This window comes from Triturus cristatus, unplaced genomic scaffold (assembly GCF_964204655.1).
Source record: "Triturus cristatus unplaced genomic scaffold, aTriCri1.1 SCAFFOLD_424, whole genome shotgun sequence".
Taxonomy (NCBI): domain Eukaryota; kingdom Metazoa; phylum Chordata; class Amphibia; order Caudata; family Salamandridae; genus Triturus; species Triturus cristatus.
This window is the reverse complement of record NW_028187546.1, coordinates 185548-197945: the sequence shown is the minus strand read 5'-3', so window position 1 is coordinate 197945 and position 12398 is coordinate 185548. Positions and strand designations below refer to the sequence as shown.

The 12398-nt window shown below is 41.3% G+C and overlaps 1 protein-coding gene across 1 annotated transcript in view; it reads right to left on the bottom strand.

Moving 5' to 3' along the window:
* The window catches only part of LOC146771105 (rho guanine nucleotide exchange factor 11-like), a 55687-nt gene that overhangs the window by 2765 nt on the left and 40524 nt on the right, over positions 1-12398 (bottom strand). Inside the window, exon 7 of the mRNA XM_085640353.1 lies at positions 5229-5316. Within this exon, the coding sequence (XP_085496479.1) occupies positions 5229-5316 (88 nt within the window). The remainder of the gene's footprint in view (positions 1-5228; positions 5317-12398) is intronic.

Genomic DNA, 12398 nt, shown 5'->3' with positions numbered 1-12398 from the left:
CGTGGGTACACACTAAAATTCTCATGCAGGAGCCTACTGACTACAGGTTCAGTGATGTGGGTCCACTAGATAGTCAGACAAGGCCGTGTCATGCTTAGGGTGCTTCTCCATTATTATGCTACATGCTTGGCATATCATTAATATATTTCATACATACATTTCCAGTCTCCACGTTTGTCCTGGATTCGACTTTTACCATTTTATTAATTTATACGTTTTATATAGCACTCCCAGACCCGTGGGTATCAAAGCGCTTTACAGACACAAAAGATAATAGCAAGGCGTATCATGATATAAAGATGCATAAAGATATAGGTATAACATTTTAAGACAGCATACATCAAAAGACCATTGAGAAGGTCGTCTTCCATGGAAACACCACTCAGCGATACCAGTAAAAACAGCCACCTGTATATATTCAGCATCCTCCAGTGTCAATCCTTCAAACTCACATCAAGTTGAGGTCACTGTGCGCCCGCCATTTGTAAAGTTATTCCCACCAGTAAATTGAACTAAAGGACGGAAACTACCTTCTCTGGCCACACCATCAGGAACAATATGATGGGGTGCAAGATCCCCGCGGCAAAGAACGACAAAAAGTGAGGCCTTCTCCTTCAATGCAGGAACACTCATTCACAACATTTATCTTTATCAGAGATTGAGCCCTCACTCCTTATTTGGATGGAATAAGAACCATATTTTCCTCCCAAAAACATCACTTTGTTTTACAGAACCCACTTCCACCAGGTCAGAGTTTGTACAAATGTTTGTATCTGTCTGTCCTACTATCGAAATTTCCAAGACAATTTATGTAACCAACCAAAGTTTGCTTCTGAATCCTTCATGTGTTATAAACATGCATGACTGCTCCTCCGCTAAAGGCTGACGCTGTGAAAAATAGCGGCAATAAAACAAATAATTATCAGTAAACATTTATTGTGTGCATACCAGAAGGCGGCCAACAATACACAAAGTCTGTCCAAAAATGCTTGAAAAGTCTGAAACATGAATTAAAAACTCTTAAATCCAGATTAATAGAACCACTAATTCTATCCTATATGCAAATGGTACTTTTTATTTGTTCCATTAAATTCATATTTGTATTAACAGTTAAGTAAGAGAGTGCAACATAAAATGGCCCTTTCACATTACTCCCTAAGTTGCAAAATCCAACGAAATTCAAGAGGAGTGACAAAAGCAAAACAAATTAGGGAAGAAATCACCTCATCCAGAAAAGAAGTAGCAACAAAAAACAATACATTTCAGGTACCTCTATTTGGAGAGCAATTGGACAGCTTTACTGATCAAGGGTGGATAACATGAGATTATGAAAATAAATATGTACTTAGCTGTAACAATAGTTTTGAAACTAGAATACTTTTGTAGATACAAATGCTGTGCATTATTCCGCCACAGAATTACTGGCTACATAATTGTCCTTATTTTTTGTCCCATCTTTGACGGTGGTAAGTACCATCCCTTTATGACGTTACATGTAAGCGTGCAATTCGCCAGTGCATATGCTTCTATCGCTCTTAGGCATACCTTAATCGAAGCATAAGCTAGATTTCATGAGGGTACTTGGACACAATGCAAAGTCTTGGCATTTTCTATTTTTGTTTGTAGGTAACTGGTCTATGTGTAGCGCCCCCCTATTCTGGTAAGATTCTTTGTACCTCTCCCTGATCTAGCTCCCACTCCTGCGAGATTCCTTCTGTCTGCCTAATCTGCTCCGCGTCTATGATTTTCTACCCCAGCATGTGTATCGCTGTCAGTGATATCTTTTTTTGGAGTGCCCATATTCAGATCTCCTGTGCTAGTTTGCATAGCACCATCATGGCAGGCCCTCCTGACACCCCCCGCCCCCAACCACCCACCCTCCCTTGTTTGTTCACGAAGAATATTGGTGTTGGGTTGTCTGTCTGGATCTTTACTATCTCTCTGATATGTTTGTGAAAGGCCTTCAAGTCAAAGAAGTCTGTTGTGAGTTGTAATATTTTTATGAGTTTTTCAGCTTTCTGTGGGTTCCTTTAGCCCCTGATCTGTTGATTCTCCTGCATGCACCCACCCAGTGTAGGTTGAGACTGTTGTGATGGTGACCTAGAGAAGTGGGTATTTTGAGTGGCCTGCCTCTTGTGATGTTTTCTGCTATCCATTACTATATTTACTTTTGCACAAGATCCTCCCAGTCCCCCACAGATTGTAACGATTGGCTCAGCAGCCTTTCTTGGAGGAGTGTCCCATGGGGTCTGGCAGGTGGGATTCATGTAATGCTTGAAGCCATCATTCTCAGCAATTTCAGGTTTTCACTCTCAGATGGTCTCTTCCTGCAGCGGCAAACCTGCTATGTCAATGCCTGCACTCTCTTTTGAACCAGGCATGCCTTTATCGCAACTGAATCTGCCCCAGCTATCCATTTTCTTCATAGGGAGTGGTGAAGACTTCTCATTGTTCACTTAGAAACTCAGTATGTCTACTACTTCCAATATTATTTTGTATACCATTCTGGAAGTCTTGCGAGTTTGCCTTTCACCATCCAATCCAATCGGTTGGGGTACGCTTGTATCTCCTGCTTTCTCAAGTGAGCTGCTACTTCTGTAAGACATTTTGTAAACACACTTGGTGCTTACTTTATTCCAAGGGTAAAACTTAGAATTAGTAATGTGAATTGTGTACCACAAACTTAAGGGATTTATTGTGCTTGAAGTTCATCAGGGTGTGCAAATATGTGTCCATTGAGGTCTACAGTTGCTATGTAATCCTCTTCTTTTAGCAATGGGATGGCTTTCTACAGTGAAGTTGTCTTGAAATTTTGTGTCTGGTGAATGTCTTCTGTAATCTCAGGTCTATGATGGTTCTCAATATTAAATTTTGTTTGGGGATGAGGAAGCAGAGAGAGTACAGTCATTAGTTTTGTTAGTCTGTTGGCACCTGCCCTACTGGTCCTTCTGTATGAGGTTGTGTATTTCCTGTTTTTAACAGTGTCATTTCCTCTCCTTTGCAAGCTCTCCTGTTTGGCTTGACATCTGATGTTATCATTCCTAACTCTAGGCAGTAACTGTGTTTTAAGACGTTCGCACCCATTTGTGATGCGTGATGTTCCTCAATTCCAGGAGCAAACCTCCCAGTCTACTCCCTAAATGTGTTTGATGCTGAGGGCTTCTCTTTGCGAGTCACTTGCTGTCTGTGGCTGATCCACTTATGGTCTGCCATCACCAAAGGCCGTGACTCAAAAGAAGTGACTCCACGCCAATGGGTATGGCCATGCAGTACTAGGTCTCTACACACTCACCCCTTGGGAGCACTGTGTTGGTTGTAGAATGGTCTGCAAATTCTCTCTTTCAATTGCTCTCCTGGAAGGAGGAGTACTCCTACTGTAAGACCACCTGAATTGTAGGGGCCCACTGCCTTTTCCATATGATTGTATTTTTGTATCTGCTGGAGAGAGTCATCAACTGCAGCTCCGTGCGGCTTTCCCCTGTAAAAGACATAATTATCAAAGAAATGTGGACTTCTTGTTTAAAGCTGGATACTATTAGTAAGGCACGTATTCTTAGTGTAGTGTCCATGCACATCGGTCTGCTGGTTGCTTTAGCAGCTTCAAGGGCTGACTTGAGGCTGGAATTTAAGATGGTCTTTCCTGCTTGTATTGCATTTGTATTGTTCTGGGACATGTTGCATCAGTTCTTTCTTTTCCTTCTACCGTTAATAACACTAGAATGTGTGGTGCGTCACTGTGTGGCTGCTGAATGCCTCATCTTTCTTCCTTCCATCTCAAACAGCTTATTTTCCTTCTCTGGGACTGGTCCTTTGGATGCTGGAGCATTAGCCCTTTTCCTCGCAGTGGAGTCTGCAAGCTCATTGCTTGTTGTCTAGTAAGTCTTTCTAGAGGGTTTATATTTCTTCTCTAGCCTTGTTCTTACTACTTCAGAGAAAGCTGACTTGTTAAATGCTTCTTTCCTCTGGTTCATGATTCAAGGTAGCAGGGGCAAAAACTCTTTCTTCAGATCTTTTTTCAGTGATAGCAGTATTTCTGGGAGGAAACACTCTAGGGCCTGTCTTTTTCTAGCTGTACTTTTAAGTGTCTACTCTCCTTTTAATGACAACATCGTACAGAAAAAAGTCATCCAGTTGGGCTGGCAGAGAATGGATGGAGACAGACCTGTACTCAGGAGAGTTGGTGTCTAAGTCCTTCCATATATCCTCATCCCCTTGGGATGCCACTAAGATGAGTTGGTCATATTACTCATCCTCATCATAAAACTCCAACCTGCTCTTCCGCTGTGGGTTCTGAAACACGCTAGGGGTTCTGTGTCTGCTTGGCTCCCCTCTTCTATCCTAATTAATGTTTCGAATAAATGGTTAGTCTGTGAGACCAAAGTGCAGGCTATGGCTGATGCTAATCTGCTGTAACCCTCATCATTGTTATGATATATCAAATTACTATGCATCAATGTACAATTCACCATTACAGTTAGCGTGAATCACTAACTGTATAATCAGTGTTGTGTGCTGAGGTATTTTAGGCACTTTAAGGCCTTCAAAGAATTTTGGTCTCCAGAAAACCCAGGTACTAATGTTAATACATATGGCAAAAACCAGCTTCAAAAGTAAAATATGTCACCATAGGATGCAAGAAGGATATACAAATAAAATTAAAGGAAAAGAACAGTCACAAAAAGGCCACAAAAATAAGACAAGTAGAATTTTCTTTTTAAAGTGATTGATGACCAGCGCTCCTAGAACAGACCAACTGGGTTACGTTAAAATTGTTGGCAAAGCTTTGTGAAGGATACATGCTAAGAACTATTTCTTTTCTCTCGAAAGCATTACAAATGTATTAAGTGATATAAGGGAACCACAGCAGAACCTCTGATGGTTATTCCTCAAACTGTTCAGACAAGATGTAAATACTGCGGAAATGACTGCTGGTAACATTAGAACTGGACCAGTCATTTCACATTATCCTTAGAAGAGTGGCATTGAGGACTCGACACAAGTTGTCTGGAGAAGCGCAACAGTCTCAGAGATCAGAACTTTTTTTAGACTTCTCCTTCTGGCTATCCCTGTACAAAACAGTTATATATGCAAGCTGTTCCAGCCTGTATGAGGATACACTGACTATATTCATCAGGGTACTTTATTTGGAGCCTCTACAAAATATGGCCCTTAGGAAGAGTCCTGTTGCTTCACTGTTCGCGTATTAAGGTGTCAGCTGAAATTCTTACCTGTTTCTCTCCAGTGAAGTGCGTGCCACAAGCTCATAGATCTGTGGTACATACTCGCATGTGGAAATGATGTAAAAGGCTTTCTCATCTGAAAAACAAATGAAGACTATACAGGAAACCACCATGGCAGAAACCGAAAGTTAATAGACACAACAATGACGGAATTCCTAATTATTTATATACCAACTTGCCACAAATAAAGACAATAGTTTACATAAGTACCAGTTATGAAATCTATGGAAAGTAACTTTTAAAGGTACCACTAATTTGAAAAACAAAATGAAGAAATAACATTGCATACTTGCTAAATCCTTTTCTCAGCAGATGGAAAAGTTAGCAAATTCCTACTTACAGTTAAATTTATATTTTTACAATGTTTCACTGTTCATAAAAGCACTGATGCCCTCCAGGGTGAAGTATCACATTTTATAGAGCAAATACCGAAAGGTTCTGAAACAACAGCCAAAAGGCAGCGGGGACCGAGGCAGTGAAATAAAAATGTGTTTTTTTTCCCCAATGAGAGTGATCAGATTTTATCCAACTGAGGCTCATTTACCAACTCGTTCATTTAATGCAATGACTCCTGTAACCAGCCTTTTCTTTACATCATTTTATTGTATGCAAGTACATGGAAAATGAAGAACACTGAGACATAAATACGGAAATCCGATCCACCCGTCTGAAAAAAGAGAATATCCTACAAATGCAAAGCCGTAGATGCAAGCACAGCAGGCAACGTATATGTCAGGGCTCACTTGATGGACATCATGCTTATACACCAGTCATGCATCCTCAACCGCTCCCGATCACACAATGCAAACAACCATATACATCGAAAGGAGCAGGCCAGAGTGCACTAAAATACTGCATAAACAATTCTCTTAATTCAAATATTTCTAACAGCTATGCCACAGAGTATGTCGACATTGTGGCTTCAGCAGTTTTTCTTCCTGAAAGCTGATGTGCAATATGTACTGTGTAAATTCTTCCAGGCATATAATGCACACTTTCAGAATCATACTAATTGAGACCTAATTACATTGTTATGGCCTCTTAGCAGGTAGCATTGTATGGCTCTGCAGTCTTTGTGCTACCCCAGGAGTGTCCGGGCTGCATATAGGTGCCACTCTTGCATGTTGGCGCCAGTTGCTTCACTCTTTTCCGCACCCTCAGATAGAACAATTATTGGTGACAGTACGCTGATCTCTAACTTAAAAAGTTCTACCTATGTTTCCTGTTCTGCCACTCCAGGAAGGATGAGGAAGACCCAGGTCAGGTCAACAGGGATTGGCTGTTGGCAAGTTGCCATGGTATCCAGCCTCATCTTTCGCATGAGGCAGAACAGGAAACTTAAGTAAGGCAGAGGCTCAACGAAAGCCCATTTAGCTTTCCAACAAAGTGAATTGGAATGAAGACACATGATAATCGACTTATGTGTCTACAAACACACAAAAAAACAACAGTTAGGGACCCATTGAATATTGATTTTGGTCCTGACAAAAGCCCAGACCCTTACGGCAACACAGGCTAAAACTTGTTGACAAACAATTTGTGATGTGAAGGACAATTTACACGTCCTTTGAACGTCATAACACCTCCTTTTAATCTTACCGCTGTATACTTCACCTTAGTTAAAAAATTGTTCTAAAACACAGGAGATAATTTTAGTAACAACACCACACGGATCCCACAAATATTTTCCCTAGGATGGAAGTACTCACCTAGGGAACTGAGTGCCTAGGTGTGAAACCCAATGACGACACCACCCAACAACACACCATAGTGGTGATAACTTCACACCACCAGTGGCTAAGATAGGTTGAGGGTTTGGGATAGTTCTGAATAATTTCAGACCACATGGAATCTACAGGGCTCGCTCTCCTTTGATTTGGATGCATTAAGTATAGCATGTAAAATTGTCACAGATGATTAGCCTACACAAACCGTGTCAGGAAAAGAAAAGCGATCTTCTACCTCAGTCTTAAAGAAAGTAATACAACCGTGTTAGACGACTGTTATTGGCTGAAACATGTTGATCTTAGATGGTGGAGTACATTTTATACTCTTTTTACATTTTTAACCATACCAAAGGTAGCTTGAAAAATAGCAAAGCACCAGAAGAATAGGAAAAACTTGCAGACAATTTTAACCTGAGATCACATTGTACCTTCAAATAAGAGATCACAAGTCAATAGCGTTGAGCCCATCCAAACACATTAGTGATATTGTGTGAGGACCGAAGTACGAAGCATGCCACCAGTAGTACTGGTGGGTGAGGGTTGATTTATAAAACCAACCAGGTATCCTCCACCCCATTCTAATGTAAAATAGGGACTAGAGAGGTTCAGTCACAAGAGCTCTCTCCAATGATATTGGTACCTAAAACATTGGAAGCTGAGTGACGCATAATTTTTTCTTCTGACTCCACATTTTTCTTTGATATGTGATCCATTCCATCATGGCCTGGGGGGTACGATGCCTATGCAAAGTCACACAATGCCACCAGCTAGCAGGCGGGGGCCCAATCAATCAGGAGTTAAAAAGCACAGCTAATCACCCAATAGGTTATCTGGACGCTTACAGCCTGAGGCTTATCCGAATAGCCAGGTCTTCAGGGCCATTTGGAATTTCGGAAGTGATGTGATGGTCCAGATGTGTTTGGGGAGGCTGTTCCAGGTCTTTGCTTTGATGTGGTAGAAGGAGCATCCTCCACTTCTGCTTTGGTAAATGCAGGGAGTATTGGCAAGTAAAAGAGAGGTGGAATGGTGTTGTCTCAATGGTTGGTGGAAGATGAGGAGGTGGCTAATTTAGGAGGGTCCTTGGATGTGTAGAGCCTTGTGTGCGTGGGTCAGCAGCAGTATCTATAACATTTTCTGAATCCAGTCCGAAAGTTGGGGATATTTTAAAGGTGAGGAATCTGTGGTGAGAAGTGTCATTCAGAAATGTGAGCATCGAACAGGAAGATAATATCACCAAACCATGAGACTTTGTAAGGACAAAACAACAGGCCAATCTCAAGGACCTAGAAGAATAGTACAGACGAAGAAAACTTTTGAGATACGATAGAGCGTAACCATGAAGAGATCTGTAGACTAAGCACTGGGTTTTGAATTGTTATCTCTCCTTGATTTCGAGTCACAGAAGTGCTAAAAGGGTGGGTGTAATATGGTATTCTGTTTTACCCAGAGTATGAGCCATGCAGCAAAAGTTTGGATTTTGTTATTTGTATAGGTCGTTGCAGTATCCAGGCAGGATAAGACCATAACTAGATAAGGCAATTCTTTTGGGTGAAAGTAGAAGAGCTAGTATTCTGTGCAGATGTTAAGAGGTGATGAACCACATCTTTGATGACAATATTTACTTGGTGAGAGATATTGAACAACACTTACTAATTAAGATACTTAGCAGTGGTATAGGTAGGGTTGCCTTGGGGTCCGGCCAAGATGGCAGTGATATAAAGATGTTTTTGGTCTGGATTTGCTACGATCAGCATGCTGCTTGCAGAAGATTTTTATTTCAGGTTGATTTGGGCCTGCATCACCTCTGCGTACATGTGGTTTCAGACACTATGGGGCCTATGCATCAACAATGCCATTTGCGATTCCTTATTAGCGAAAAATAAGGAATCGCTAATAAGGAATAGCAAAAGGCTATGCATGTAGGAATCGCTATTCAAATAGCGATTCCTAATATTCCTTATTACCGAATCGGTAATACCGAATCGGTAATAAGGAATACCTACCCATTCATTCCTATGGGCTTGGAGGCCCATAGGAATGACTGTAAAGCCATTCTGTATTAGCGATTCGGTATTACCGAATCGCTAATAGCGGGAGCACTTTCAAGGGTGCCAGGGTGTCAAAAGGACACCCTGTTGCACCCCTGAAAATGATATGTGCACATATGTTGCACACACACATGTTCTAAGGGCATGTGTGTGCGCAACATGTAACTTTGAAAAATGCACAAAAGTGCATTTTTCAAAGTTTTTGCAAATTACCATGCAGTTCATCTTCATGGTAATTTGCTCCCCCTATTAGCGAAATCGCTAATTTTTTAACTTTGATGCATTGCATTTAAGGAATCTCACTTTGGGATTCCTTAAATGCAATCGCTATTTAAGGAATCGGTATTTAAGGAATCCCTATTTAAAGAATCGCTATTTAAGGATTCCTTAAATAGCGATTTCTGCTTTTGGGTTGATGCATTGGGATTGGGTATTTTTTACTTAATACCGGGAGCTATTACCGAATCGGTATTTTACCGACTGGATTTTGGGTTGATGCATGAGGCTGTAAGAGCTTTAAGCACATGAGACATCATCAATGACAAGGCTCACATCGCTGGATCTCATTGTGTCTGGGTGTGCCACAGCCCCAATTTGCTGTTATAAAGATTTTTGCCACCAGAGTTTGCAGGCTCATTTACATCAGTAGATTTGCAGAACTCATTATATTAGGTCATTGTAACTGCCTTTGTATATTCACTTGGGATATCATTGATATTCTGGTCTGATAAAAAAAAAAAAAACAACCACAAGATTGATGAGGCTCGGAGAAGGTGCAGGTTCTTGTGGGACTCCAATAGATAAGCTGGTGGAATCAGAGAAGGTGGTGCAGTTTGACTTCATGAATCCAGTATTTTTCAAAACAACATCTACATAAGGCAAGTCACTTTCACATCAATTATACTCCATTAATATGTGACCACTGATTATCAAAAGTTTGCACCAGGTACAGCAGCATTAGGGCACATGCATGACAACTATTTCTGGTATTGAACAGTCCCTCTCTGAATATAAAGTGGGCAGATTCAGTACAGTGATGAGGGCAGACGTCAGAATGCAAGTCATTCAAGAAAATATTGTTCACAGGTCTCTACGCCCCTCTTCTGCATATAACGTAACTGTCCCTAAAGGTAGAAGATCCAAATGGGGTGGCAGAAGCTTTGCTACCTGTGCTTCCAAACTCTGGAACACTCTTCCCCCTGATCTTAACAAAATGACAGGACTGCTTCCTTTCAGGAAAGGCCTGAAAACATGGCTTTTTAATCAACAGGTCTTTCATTACCTCAAATCCTTTTTACTGCTTTTTTGGTTCTTCCTTCAGTGGGTCAGCACCTAGATGCCCCTGGGCATGAGTGCACTTTATAAATTCACATTCACAGTTGTCTGGTGACAATTACCTCTATGGGATAGACTGGAGACAACCTTAGGTTAAGTGTCTTTCTTATGATGGTATGTGTCATGTTTTAAGAGACTCCTCAAAGCAAGTGATGATTTGACAGTATTGGTAGTTATTAGTAGAGCAGTGAGGCCTATGGTTGCAGATTGTAATTTGTAGATTTCAGCAGACAAGCATCTTTCGTAAAAGATTATCTGATTCAGATTCTTTGGTGCCAATGTGGGTTTAAAGTCAACAAAATGGGTTGGAGAATAGCATTTGTACAAACATTTGAGAAACTATGGTGGCTCAAAGGATTTCAATTTCGTTTTTAAAGACATAAAACAGATTATGCAGAACTCTTTAATGGGTAGATGCAAGAGTAATTAGTCTATCATGACTCAAAGATCCTTATCAGCCTACACCAATTCTTTTGATGACGTTTTAGCCTCAGCAGTCCACATGTGGAAGCAGATCATCTTAGCATTGAGGATAACAACCTATGGCTCAACCCTGTGAGTAATGGCAAAGTTAGGAAAAAAAGGCGTACTGGGCACTACCTACAGTAATCCCCAAAAGTTAAAAATAGTTCAGGCATTTCATCAATAATTTGTATGCGTTTCTCATCAAAAGCACTTATTCACGAGGGTGGACTGGCTTAGAGAAGGTGGTTGAGTGGTCCCTGGTTTTGTTTCTGTGCTGGATCTGCTCCTTGTTAACGGATAGAAGACAAGGTGTCAGCCTGGCCCCTTACTCTTCAGAAGCCTGCAAACTTATTTGTGGAGAGCCTCAAGGTTCCTTGCTCAGCCTCACCCTCTTCAACACATGCATGATCCCTCTGTCCAATGTCATTTGCGAACACGACCTGAACATCCTCTCCTATCTAACAACGCACAACTTATGCATTCCGTCGCAAGTTTCCCAACACAAGAAACAAGTTCACCACCTGCATGACTGAAGTTGATAACTGGATGAAAGGCAACAGTCTACAGCTCAATACCAACAAGACAGAAGTAGTGATCTTCGTCAAGAACACTTCACCATGAGACTGCAACTGGTGGGCAGCGGAACTTAAACTCATCATCCATGCCAGGAACCTCGACATCATCATCAACAGCGAACTCGATGTGACCGCACAAGTGAATGTTGTCACTATATCCTACTTCCACACCTTGAAGATGCTGAGGAAGATCTTCAAAGGGCTCCCAAGCAACAATAGGAAAAACGTCACTCACACTCAAGTAATCAGCAAGTTGGACTTCAAGAACACCCTCTATGACGAAATCACCAAGCAACTCACCAGAAGTCTACAAACCTCTGTAGCCAGACTCATCTTCAACCTCCCACACAAAGCTCATATCACACAACACCTAAGAGAGCTCCATTAGGTTCTGATACAAAAATGCCCTAGTTTCAAACTCCTCACACACACATGCAAGGCACTACACAACAAAGACACCAACCTACTGGAACAGTCGCATCTCTTTCCACCGACAACCCAAACCCCGCCACTCTGCACAACCCCTACCTGCACACTTTCAATACATACACAGAACCAGATCAGGAAGATTGGCGTTCTCTTACATCGCTCCTAACGTGTAGATCAAGCTCCCATTCCACATCAGAGACTCCTCCTCTCTTTTTCAATTCTGCAAGAAGCTGACATCCAGGCTTTTCAATTAACCAACCTCCCATAAGCAGGGATAGGCACATATCTGCTTAGTGCCTGGATACCCTCATGGATGGCAGAGCATCCACAAATACATATAACATAACAAAGAATAGTGCTGACTTGTCTTTAAATGCACCTTATACATCCCTACAAACACAAAGAAAGTCTTTCGAACTAAGCACTGATAAAAATATGACCGTATACACACAAAATGTCGTGCTGACCATTCATGAACAACACGGATGAACTGTTGCAATTGCTATTGGAAGAAAACCAGGGACATGGGTTCACTAATTACTTAAAAATGTATTTTTGTGAGTAGGTTTCCATTTTTAC